Raw genomic sequence first — 11,434 nt, forward strand, 5'->3', positions numbered from 1 at the left:
CAGCAATCACTTATAGAGTGTTTGGTCTGAAACACGGGTCTGTCAGTCAAGGAGAAAACTTTCTCTTGTATCCTACAACCTTTATCCAATGAGGAGAGAGAACGGCATAAAGGGGCGGTCCTCTCTGTGTGTGCAGCCAAGGGATGCTCGTGAATGTGGTGACGTAGGGACGAGGGCGGGGACTGCTAACTCCATCGGCTGACAGGAAGTTAGCCAAAACGACCGGATCGCTTACTTCTGCTTTAATTAGGATAAAGGGAGTAGTGAAGTGGAGCTCTTTTTATATCCAAATGGTCAAAGGTCATAATGTTGGACAGAAACACCGTGATCAAGGATGAGACAAACACCAGTGTGTTGGTGATTCAAGTCACTAAAACCACGTAGAAACTTCTTTACTTTTTCGATGACCTTCACACACACACACACACACACACACACACACACACACACACACACACACACACACACACTGATCCATCACCGTCTCGTTGCTCACGCTGCTGCTGGAGGCTCGCCTCTCCGCCTCTCTGCCTCTCTGCCTCTGCTGCTCTGACTGACGCATGCCTACAGCAGCCTCGCTCCTCCTCTCGCGCGGTCCCCATGGTAACGCACGGAGGAGAGAGCAGCTTAGCAACACGGAGACGGAGAGAGGAAGAGAAGAGCATCTCTGGTCCAGACAGCGCGGAGCCAGCGACAGATAGATACTATACGCGCAGCAGAGGGCGGTGAGAGGGAAAACGACGGCACCTTTGGAAAACATCTGCTCCAGGTATAGACGCTGGTTTTTAATTTTATTATTATCAGGCTATATATAAGGAGAGCAGCTGTGTGTTAACCGACTTCTATAGGAGGCGGTTGTGTGGTTGTGTTGTGTTGTGTTGTGTTGTGTTGCTGCTGCAGGATCGGAGACCGAGTCCAGCTATACTAATCTTCTTTCTGCATCGCTTCTCCTCCGTCTCCTCCTCAGGCAACAATGAAGTTCGTGGTGGTGCTGGTGGGAGCGGGCTCTCTGGCCTTCCTCGGCGCGGTCATCTGCATCATCGCCAGCGTTTATCCCCGGAAACGCGCCGCTCCTCTGGGCGACAACAGCACCATGTCGCCGGAGTCGCTGCTGCAGCCGCTGGAGCTGGGCGCGCTGCACGGAGCAGAGTCCTACGACGGCGGGAACAACGGGCTGGGGGGCATCGGGCTGGAGGTGCCCACGCTGAACGAGCTCAACCTCGGCGGTGGAGGAGAGGAGACCGGAGGAGGAGGAGGAGGAGGAGGAGGGACCGCGAAACAGTTCAGCTTCAGCCGGCTGATCTGCACGCCGGTGCCGGTCGGAGAGTGTAAGAGCAAAGAGCTGAGGCAGCGGAGGGAGAAGGAGGAGAGGAAGCAGCAGCAGCAGCAGCAGCAGCAGGCGGACGAGCCGCTCTACGGAACCGGCGGCGGCGGCGGTGGCGACGAGGACTGGACTTACCTCCGGACCACCGCGGAGGAGCTCCGGCAGATGGTCCTGCAGCAGAACGACCAGATCCTCATGGACCAGATGACGATCCGGGAGCTGACGGGGAAGCTGAGCGAGTGCGAGAGCGGCCTGGAGGACGAGCGCAGCGTGCCGGAGCGCAGCATCGGCGTCTGGAGCGGGAACCGCCGCGTCATGGCCGGGGACGACCAGGTCAGCTCCTCCGCCGCGGCGCAGCAGCTGCAGACGGCGCGGGCTGTGGAGGAGCTGGCCCGGGCCATCATGGACCTGAAGGACCGCATAGAGAAACTGGAGGTAGGTGGATGTTGGTGTTGATGGTATTAGTGGTGGTGGTGGACAGACAGTGAGCACAAAGCTGCACAAAGTTTTGGCCAAAAAAACCTGTTGTCGTTGTTCTCGCTGTTTTTCCTCCTGGTGGAGTTTTGTTTGACAGCAGGAGGTTTGGACCGACACCAACATGATGAATTACAGCCTCAGTGTCAGTGTCAGCTCCATTAAACAGCCTGATGCCCCTCAGTTCATTCACTCATCATCATCTCTCTGCTCTAAGTGGGAATCCGAGTCATTTCTTATTATTCACCCTAAATGAAACGAAAAGCCTTTTACAGCCACAGCAGCAGCAGTCGGAGGGTTTGTTTGTTTGCTGCTGCTGCTGCTGCTGCTGCTGGTGTCTAATGTTCATCATCCTGTAACGTGCCCTGATCTCCCTCTAACACCCCCCCCCCTCCTCCTCCTCCTCTATAACCTCCTCTCCCTCTTTTATCTTCACCTCTGACAAGTCACTCATGACACTGATGCTCCTCACACACACACTCCCCTCTGTGGACCCAGGGGAAATCTTTTCCACCTGCTGGCCTCCTCTTCTTCCTCCTCCTCCTCCTCCTCTTCCTCCCCTCTGCTACACCTCCTCCTCCTCCTCCTCTGCCCCCCAACTCCCCCACCTCCTCTCCCCTGTGTCAGCCGCCTCTCCCCTCCTTCCTCTCTATACCCTCTGCATCCAACAGCAGGATAGAGAAATAAATAAAAGATGAGGCTGGCTGGACAGGAAGAGGGTGGAGGTGGTGGTGGTGGAGGAGGAGGAGGAGGGGGAGTCAGGTTCTCAGCCTGTGTGTGTGTGTGTGCTGAGATTGAGACACAGAGAGGCTTATATCAACACACACACATGCGGACAGTGCTGCATCACTGCCAGGCCTCTTCAAGCGCGGCCGGTTACAAGGTTGTCTCCGTCAGTGTGGATTTATGTCCAGGATGTCCAGATCCAGTCTTACCTCAGCAACTCTCTTGATATTATATATCGCCCTCGCAGCGTCTCATCCACACCAACAACAGCTTCTCTCTCTCTCTTTCTCACTCTCTTTCTCTCTTTCTTCTTCCTTTTTCCCCCATCTTCTGCTATGAATACTAATACTACCGCTGCCGGGCTTCTACTATCATCATCAATACAACACCTCTGGCTGTGCTGCTGCTTCATGACATTATTCCTCTTCCCTCGGCTTCATCTCACTTTATTACAATTAATACAACTCTTATGAATTGTAAAAAAAAAAATCATCTGTTATACAGTGAAACCTCCATTTTTCTCCTGTTAAATTAAAATCAATAGCCTTAAACCCGTGACCCAATAACGCACGACTCTCGCCCGCAGCATCTGGACCAGATGTTCACAATTCAAAGATTATCTTGACTCCCAGCTCCGCCCATCTGTAGTCAATCAGGGCAATCGCAATTTGTCCAAACAGACATACTAATTGCACAAAGCGATCGATATAATCATTAATACTGGTCGTCCAATAACGGAAGCAATCTGTCTAATAAGACTGTGTATGAGTCATTTTATTTTGAGCCATAGAAAGATCTGCAGCAGTGTTCGAGCGCAGCAGCGTTGAGGATTTCTCCGAAAAGCCAATATGTTTTGATCTTGAGACCTTCAGAAAGGCAGAAATTATTAAAGGGAATCTCAGAGCTTCTAATGACGTTAAAAGAGAAAACAAACCTTACATTTTTTTTAAATGCAATCACTCATGGGAAATGGGAGATTTTTCAAGATTCAGAATCATATGAAACTTCACAGATGTAACACAAAATCATTGGATGAATCGATACAGAAAAATATCGGGAAATCAAAATGATGAAAGTATACATCCAAAAGAATAAAAGTGAAGCTCATGCTCCACATTTTAGGCTGCAGAGGGGCTCAGCGTCGTGTTGTGAGTGTGAAAATCTTCCCAAAAATAACCGATAAGCTAAAAAAACATTTGCAAATGATAACCTGAATCTATTAATACGACTACTACAAAACTGTGTTGAGCTACTACTTCGTCTACAGCTATAAACCATATTACAAGGTGAATTACACATGCATGTGTTCTGGATATGAAGGTCATCCATTCAACTACTATTATTGAAATATATCTCTTCATTATTTTCATTTAAACATCTACTTTTCTTTTATTCCCTGCAGGCTGAGATCGGACCTGCGGCCTTGAACATCACAGACTCGTCCGTGAGCACAGGAAGCAGCAGCAGCAGCAGCAGTAGTAGTAGTAGCAGTAGTAGTGGGAGCAGTGGGAGCAGCAGTAGTAGCAGTAGTAGCAGTACTGGTGGAGCTGGTAACACTGGAAAAGCTGCTGCTCCGCCCACCAGCAGCGGTTCCTCCCCACCTGCAGCAGCGGCTCCCCCGGGGGGCCGGCGTCCTGCCTCCCCGGCTTCTCCTGCCCCCAAACCTCCCGCCAAGGGTTCCCCCGGGCGTGGAAAGGGCACCTGGAGGGTGGAGGACCTGGAGGGGGAGCTGGAGAGGAAGATAAAGATGCTGGAGAAGGAGCGTCAGGCCATGAGGAAAGAAACGCAGGGCCAACACGAGAAGATCAATCAGGGCATCGACACCGTCAACCACCGCGTGACCGAGCTGGAGCACAGTGAGTCTGAACTGACGGGGAATGGGAAGGGGAAGGGGGGAAAGGGTGTGTAGATAAAAACACAGGGAGGTAAACAACAGCATCACCCAGGCTGACGTCCATGAGAGCGCTGTTGCAAGAGGAAGAGGAGGAGGAGGAGGAGGCTGACATAAAACTTTAATGAGCACGGTGGGCAAACTGCTTCATCACAGCAGCAGAATCGGCTGTAGATTAAAACAAACTGATTAATGAGGTCTAAAGGTTGTGAAATGTCAGATAAGGCCAGGGGGGTAAAAAACATAATAAATAGAAATGACACAGCAAAAAACAGAAGTTTAAAGGGATAGTTCAACATTTTGGCAAATTGGCCCATTGCCATAATCCCTATAGTCATAGCAGTAGGTTTGTTACCTTTAATTGTCGGTGCAAGCTATTTTTAGAACGGCGGAGCAGAACTGCGAGCTGCTCAGAGTTACGCTACGGAGGCTAATGGGATTTCTTGGTTTCCCTCATCAAACTCATCAAACACACAATCCAACAACTCCAAAACGCTCTGGTGGACAAGTTGTGACCTGCACATTCACCACGCTATGAGATAATAACAGAACGTTGCGAGAGGTAAATTCATGCAAAACCGCTGATGCGTTCCTGTCGGGGGCAGTTTTTCAGCAAGCAGTCTCTAAAACAACTCTGTCTCGTAACGTTCCTTTAAATGTTGAACTATCCCTTTAATGGAGATAAAAATTACCACAGGACCTTTGCTGCGTTCACTTGCAAACTATAAATCTTCATGATTTTAGGAGTTTACATTAGTTCGTATCGTCAGCAGAAATGTGACGTTTTTTTAAGAGTTTCAGTGGTTGTTTGCGAAACCGGAGACAGTCGAGGTTGGAAAAAAACCAAACAAAACAGAAGCAGAATCAGTCGGGGAGAGATTGAGAGTTCATGAGGTGTAAAGAGGACGGTTAAAGGAAATAAAAACAACACTTCTGCTTTATTCTCTCTGTTATTCTCTCAACCTCTCCGACTGCCTCTACATGCACCTGGAGGACGATCATCATCACCCATAACACTTCACTTGAGCTGATGCCTGGTGCTGTGTCTGCTCTTTGTGCACAAACCCCGACAGGGACGAATTAGATGAGAAATATACCATGTATAAATCTGCCATAAAAACATCACCCATCCCTCCCTGTTCTCTCTCTGCTCGTCTTCACTCCTCTCTGACTGTTTCTGTTTCATCTCCTCCATCTGTGTCTCCAAAGCGCTGACAGAGCCGTCGTTCCCCGATGGCTTCGTCCTCTCCTTCCCCATGCGGACCAACTACATGTACGGCCTGGTGAGGAAAGAGATCACCGAGATGTACGCCTTCACCGCCTGCGTATGGTTGAAGGCCAAAGAAGGCGGGATCGGGACCCCCTTCTCTTACTCGGTGCCGGGGCAGCCGAACGAGCTGGTGCTGCTACAGGGAGTCCACAACCCGGTGGAGCTGCTCATCAACGATAAGGTACATGAGAGGAGTTCAAGTTCAAGTTCAAGATATCTTTATTATCTTTATTGGTGCAGCCAGGAGCAAAAAACAATAGAAATACACAACAATGACATGTAACACATAGAGAATAACAATAAATCGGCAAAACCCAGGAATTGGGATTGTACCTGAAGTGCTTAAAAGATAAATTCAAACATTTGTAGGACGAGGGGGAAAAAAGTAGCTGCGACGTTGTATATTATGCATGGAAACGAATGGCTTCTGGTAAGAAAAGAGTTGAACATTTTGTACCCTGCAGGCTTCCTTATAATTAGTCAAGCAAAACAGCGTGCCATGGAAATCATTATGAGCTTATTATGTTGTTCTGCGGAACGATGGGAGCCAGTTTGTTGTGATTCATTGACTCAAAAGAGCAATAAAAACACGACCCTACTTGTCGCAGACAGACTTTTCGTGCCACGTTACCTGAGTGCTACCGTAAACACACACCGTCACAACATCCAACTGTTGTTTCAGTGGGTATACAAAGTGAAGGGCTTATTTTAGGTTTGTTGTTTGGATGCACTACAGCCTGAGGTGTGTTCCCTGTGTCGATCCCCCACCTGCTAAGCTTTACCTCACATTGAATGCATCACTGGCTTAAAACAAGAACATTTATCCCACCTGCCATGGCAAAAGTAGAAGTGAAGCACGTGGGGCTCTTGAACGAAACATTAATTTTTCAAAACTACAAAGAAACTAAATATTTAGGGCAGTTATTTGCCCCAGAATAAACACAGTGACAAATGGGAAAGTGCCTTTTGGATATAATCCTTTTCCCCAAAGCCTCGCAGTCCAACATCGAGCCATGTCTTTGGTTATTTTTTGCTATTTGTGATGCAAACATGAGGAGACGCAGCACAGAGGTAATCTTTCTGCAGATGTTGTTTTATGCTCCACATTAATGCTTGGCGTTTTATGGTGTAGTCTTTTTACCTCTGGTTCCCAGTGCAGAGAGGAAAGCAGGTTTGTTGCTGTGGTGGAGGGGAGTTTGGGTCGGTCCACTGGGCGTAGTTCTGCTGACATAAACCACCAGACTGTCCACAGACTGTCCTGATCACTATCCACACTTGTCCAATATCCTTGTGGCTCAGTGAACTTAAAATGACTCACTCTGGACCTAAATGAAGTTGTGACCATGTGCACTGTGCTCTCTGACCTGTAGGTGGCGCAGCTGCCTCTGTCCCTACCGCAGGACGAGTGGCAGCACATCTGTGTCAGCTGGACCCTGAGGGACGGAGTGTGGAAGGCCTACCAGGGGGGGAAGATGAAGGGCAGGGGAGAAGGACTGGCTGCCTGGCATCCCATCAAACCAGGAGGGGTCCTCATACTGGGACAGGAACAGGTGGGATGGATGGATGGATGGATGGATGGATGGATGGATGGATGGATGGATGGATGGATGGATGGATGGATGGATGGATGGATGGATGGATGGATGGATGGATAATCTAATGAGAAGATGAGCACAGTACTGCAGATGGATGAATGGAGAGATTATAGGATTTATGCATGTCTAGGTGGATGAGTGGATGAATAAACAGATGAAAGTATGGAGACTGGACAGATGAGAGGGTGAATGGGATGATTGGTTGGTAGACGGATGAACGGATGGGAGATGGATTGAAAAGATTAAGATATTGAAAGGTGGAAACTGATGCAAGAATGAATGGATGGTCAAGTAATCAAATGGATAGATGGATAAACAAAATGACTGAAGGATGGATGGACATTGAAGAAAGAAGTTGGATGGACAAGTAAACTTATAAAAGGGTGAATGATCAGAAGAAACATGGAATGGATGAATGGATGAACAAACGAATGAAAGTTTGGATAATGGATGGATGACTGGATGAACAGATGGATGTTTGAATGGATAGATACAGTTCAGAGACAATTCAGTGGATGGGTGGATGGATGGATGGATTGAGGATGAAGGGATTGAAGAAGACATGAATGGAGATCAATGGATGGACAGACGGAAAAACAGTTAATTCAACTGTCCATCCATCCATCCATCCATCCATCCTAGAAATTGTTGAACAAACTGAAGGAAGTTTAGATGGACAAATGTACAGTATAGGCGGATGGATTAGAAAACCAATGAATGGAGGGGTGAGTAATGGATGGATGGACACTGGGTCAGGTAAATTACAAGATAGATGAATGGATGAACAATCTGATAGAAGGATGGATGGACTGATGGACTGATGGATGCATGGATAGATGGATGGATGGATGGATGGATGGATGGATGGATGGATGGATGGATGGATGGATGGACAGACGGCTACATGGCGGGGAGTATAAAGCGCTAATCTAAGGGGGAAGCACCAGGAGCCTTTCACACATGAACAGACTGGAGCCTCGTGGTGTTTTTTCACCATCACACTGGGCCCCCTCTCTTCTTCATTAGTGAGTCGCCCACGTTACATAACCATTATGAAATCTGACATTATCCTCCTCCTCCCCCCGGTGTCAAAAGAACAACTCAAAGCTCGTCGTCCTTGCATAAAGGATGAAAAGCAGAGGGCTGAGTCCAATTCTGCAAGATGCTGCAATGATGCAACAAGACTTGATTTAATGGACATTTTTTAGAGAGAGAGACAGGGAGAGAGAGAGAGAGAGAGAGAGAGAGAGAGAGAGAGAGAGAGAGAGAGAGAGAGGGAGAGGGAGGGGAGTGATTTATTAATCTGTGTTGAGGATAAATGATGAATTTGCTGCTGGGCCAATGTGTTGACCAGATTTTATGGGGAAAATCCCAGGACATCCCCTCACAAGGGTGTTCTGCTGGAAGGATAAACATTTTTTTTTAAACTTATTTAGGGGGAAATCATCAAAGCACAACATTTTTGTTTTGTGGATAAATATGTATCTACATTTTCATCTAATCAGGAAAGACAACCACAGTAGTAATGACAACAGTTTCCTGGGGACTAGACGTTATATCAGTTAATGTAGTACTGGAGCATGTTACGCATAGTAATTGAGGGCAGAGTACAAGGCTGACATGCAACACTGATGAATAAATCAAACTGTGGACCAAAGGTATTCCCTTATATACCTACCTACAAGGTCTTTAGATACTATATTCCCACCACAGATGTGATATACTGTAGTGTATGCTCAACACTGCTAGCATCATGATAAGGTCCAAAGGGATGTCTATCCTGCTGATTGTACCTGGTGTTGTACGAGAACACAAACACATAAACTCAAAACACTTCTCTAGGCAACTGAATCAGATCAACTGGACTTAGTCTTTGTCTTTGAAGACGTCTCGTCCCTTATCCAAGTGGCTTCATCACTTCATTCATTCATAATGAAGCCACTTGTATAAGGGGCGAAACATATTCAATGACAAAAACTAAGTCCAGTTGACTTGATTCAGTTGCCTAGAGGTATCTTTGACCTGGACAAATGAGAATTTGCACAGTCAAAACACATTTGTACATTTTCATTGGGTTTAGAAAACCAAAGTCGATAAGTTAAGCCCAGTTTCCACTGAAGAAGATACTGGTAGAATTTAGGAAGCGGAACTCCTACAGGAACATCTTCCCACCAAGCCCTCTAGGCCGCTGTGTCTTATGTAGGACCATCGGACTCTTGAGAAGAGGTAGTCATTATGCAACAATTGCGATTGTCGCGCAATTGTGTAGTCGTCTGTCACTCTTGTTGTTATTGTTTTCCGGCAGCGTAGATGCTTGGTTTTAAAATGCTGGTTTTAAATTTTGCTTTCTCTTGGCAACCAACCCCTTTAAGTATGCCCAATCAGCACTGACTAAACTCCAAGCCCCACCCAGGAGATTTCTGGGGAGGTACCCCGAGGCAGGGACTCGTTTAGCCCCCGTAAAAGAGAGGAGGAGATTGTCCTTCGGGGGCAGTTGCTGATTTGGAGACACGCGTCAATGGCCCCGGCCCTGTAAAAGTACCCCAAAGTTCCTGCAGTGGGAACAGGACTTTAGTTTAAACATCAATAAACCACCTGCTTCAACCTCCATGAATAAGTTAAAACAGACTCTCAAAAAGTAAGGAGACTGATGATATCAACGATTTTATCCAGTCTTTTGCACTGTGGTGTTTGGACAGCAACTGTGGTTTTACTGAGATCAAACCTCGGTCTCTTGTGGCGTTGACCTGAACGCCTCGAAGTTTGACCAGTGTTTGAAAAGATGATGCCGAATGAAATATATGAATGTGGTAATTCTCACAAGCTTTAAAAATTGGTATTCAGGACAGTCCTAGTGTCTTGACTTTTCTTTCTAGCTTTCTAACACCCGACCTTTTGTGTTTTTCCATCTCTTCCTACCTCAGGATACACTGGGGGGGCGGTTTGACGCCTCCCAGGCCCTAGTTGGGGAGCTCTCCCAGTTCAACCTGTGGGATCGGGTGCTGAAGCCTGCGGAGGTGGCCGCTCTTGCCGAGTGCAGCTCCTCTGCGCTCGGCAACATCGCCCCCTGGACCGACCACGACGTAGACGTCTATGGCGGCGCCACCAAAGAGTCCCTGGACCCCTGCCACGCCGCCCAGAGATCCAACCCCTCTGGCCCCAAACAGTGAAAGTGTTTGACCGGGAGAAGTCGACCAATGGGTGGTCGTGTTTGAGAGGTCCATTCAGGCGTATCATATTGGAGTATATTTGTTTGTATCGGGGGGGCCGGAGCTTCTCTGGTGGACTGGAAGGTGGCGCTGTTAAGTCGTTAAGAGTGGTGTATCCGTTTTGATTTTTGTGTTGGTGTCCACGCTCATGTGTTTACTTCTACAGTGAGATACAGCGAGTTTAGTCACAGATTCACCTTAGTGAAGGCTGCATGGGTGGTTTAACGGGACTATTATGGAAGCTCTCCGTAATAGATTGACTGATTGGCTCTTGGTTGAGTGTGCTGCACCCACCCTCTCCTGTGGGTAATAATCTGTTGGGCCCGTTAACTTTTCACGGTTATTCAGGCAGACGGTTCAGATGGGTTTGAATGAAGTTATGAATGAACCTTTATCGATGCCATATCTAAGGGTTTCTTAATTTTTACAACAAAGTGACACAAAAAGTTCTGTCTTTCTTTCTCTTGTGTCCGGCTGGTTGTGTTTTGATGCTAACATTGATTTATGAGACGCTATCCATGCTAACACTGATTTCAACACTCAATGGGGAAACAAAATGAGTTTTCTTCATTTTTAACTGTATATGATCCTGTTGAGTGACGTCCGTGTACTCCTGAGTTTTTCTACAGTATATTGCATACCATGTTTTTTGGGTAAATCAGTGGTCTTATAAATGTATATTGTGTAATGTATCTCTGCTAATGTCGCTCTGTGCCAGTCTGCCCCTCCCCCACATTTGCTGTCGCCTCTCACCACACCTCACAGTCCTGCACGGTGACGCTGCAGCGCTCTCGTTTCCAAAAAAAGCAGCACTCTCCAAACACTTGATGTCGAACTAAAGCACCAATCAGACACTGAGATCGTGACAAACCTGAGTGAGTTTGATGAAACTGTGTTTGTATCCTTGAATGTAAAGCAGGTGGAATGTATTAAGTATATTTGCAT

At 47.4% G+C, this 11,434-nt stretch overlaps 1 protein-coding gene across 1 annotated transcript; it reads left to right on the plus strand.

Moving 5' to 3' along the window:
• Positions 1 to 973: 973 nt before the first annotated feature.
• Positions 974 to 10,821, plus strand: nptxrb (neuronal pentraxin receptor b; the record flags this gene model as incomplete). The annotated part of the gene is made up of 5 exons (XM_083969294.1): positions 974 to 1,759; positions 3,927 to 4,380; positions 5,625 to 5,866; positions 7,056 to 7,235; positions 10,205 to 10,821. The coding sequence occupies 5 exons, from the start codon at positions 974 to 976 to the stop codon at positions 10,448 to 10,450; spliced, it is 1,908 nt and encodes a 635-aa protein (XP_083825420.1). The 3' UTR covers positions 10,451 to 10,821.
• Between the last annotated feature and the right edge of the window lie 613 nt (positions 10,822 to 11,434).

The sequence above is a fragment of the Trachurus trachurus genome (assembly GCF_905171665.1).
Source record: "Trachurus trachurus genome assembly, chromosome: 1".
NCBI lineage: Eukaryota > Metazoa > Chordata > Actinopteri > Carangiformes > Carangidae > Trachurus > Trachurus trachurus.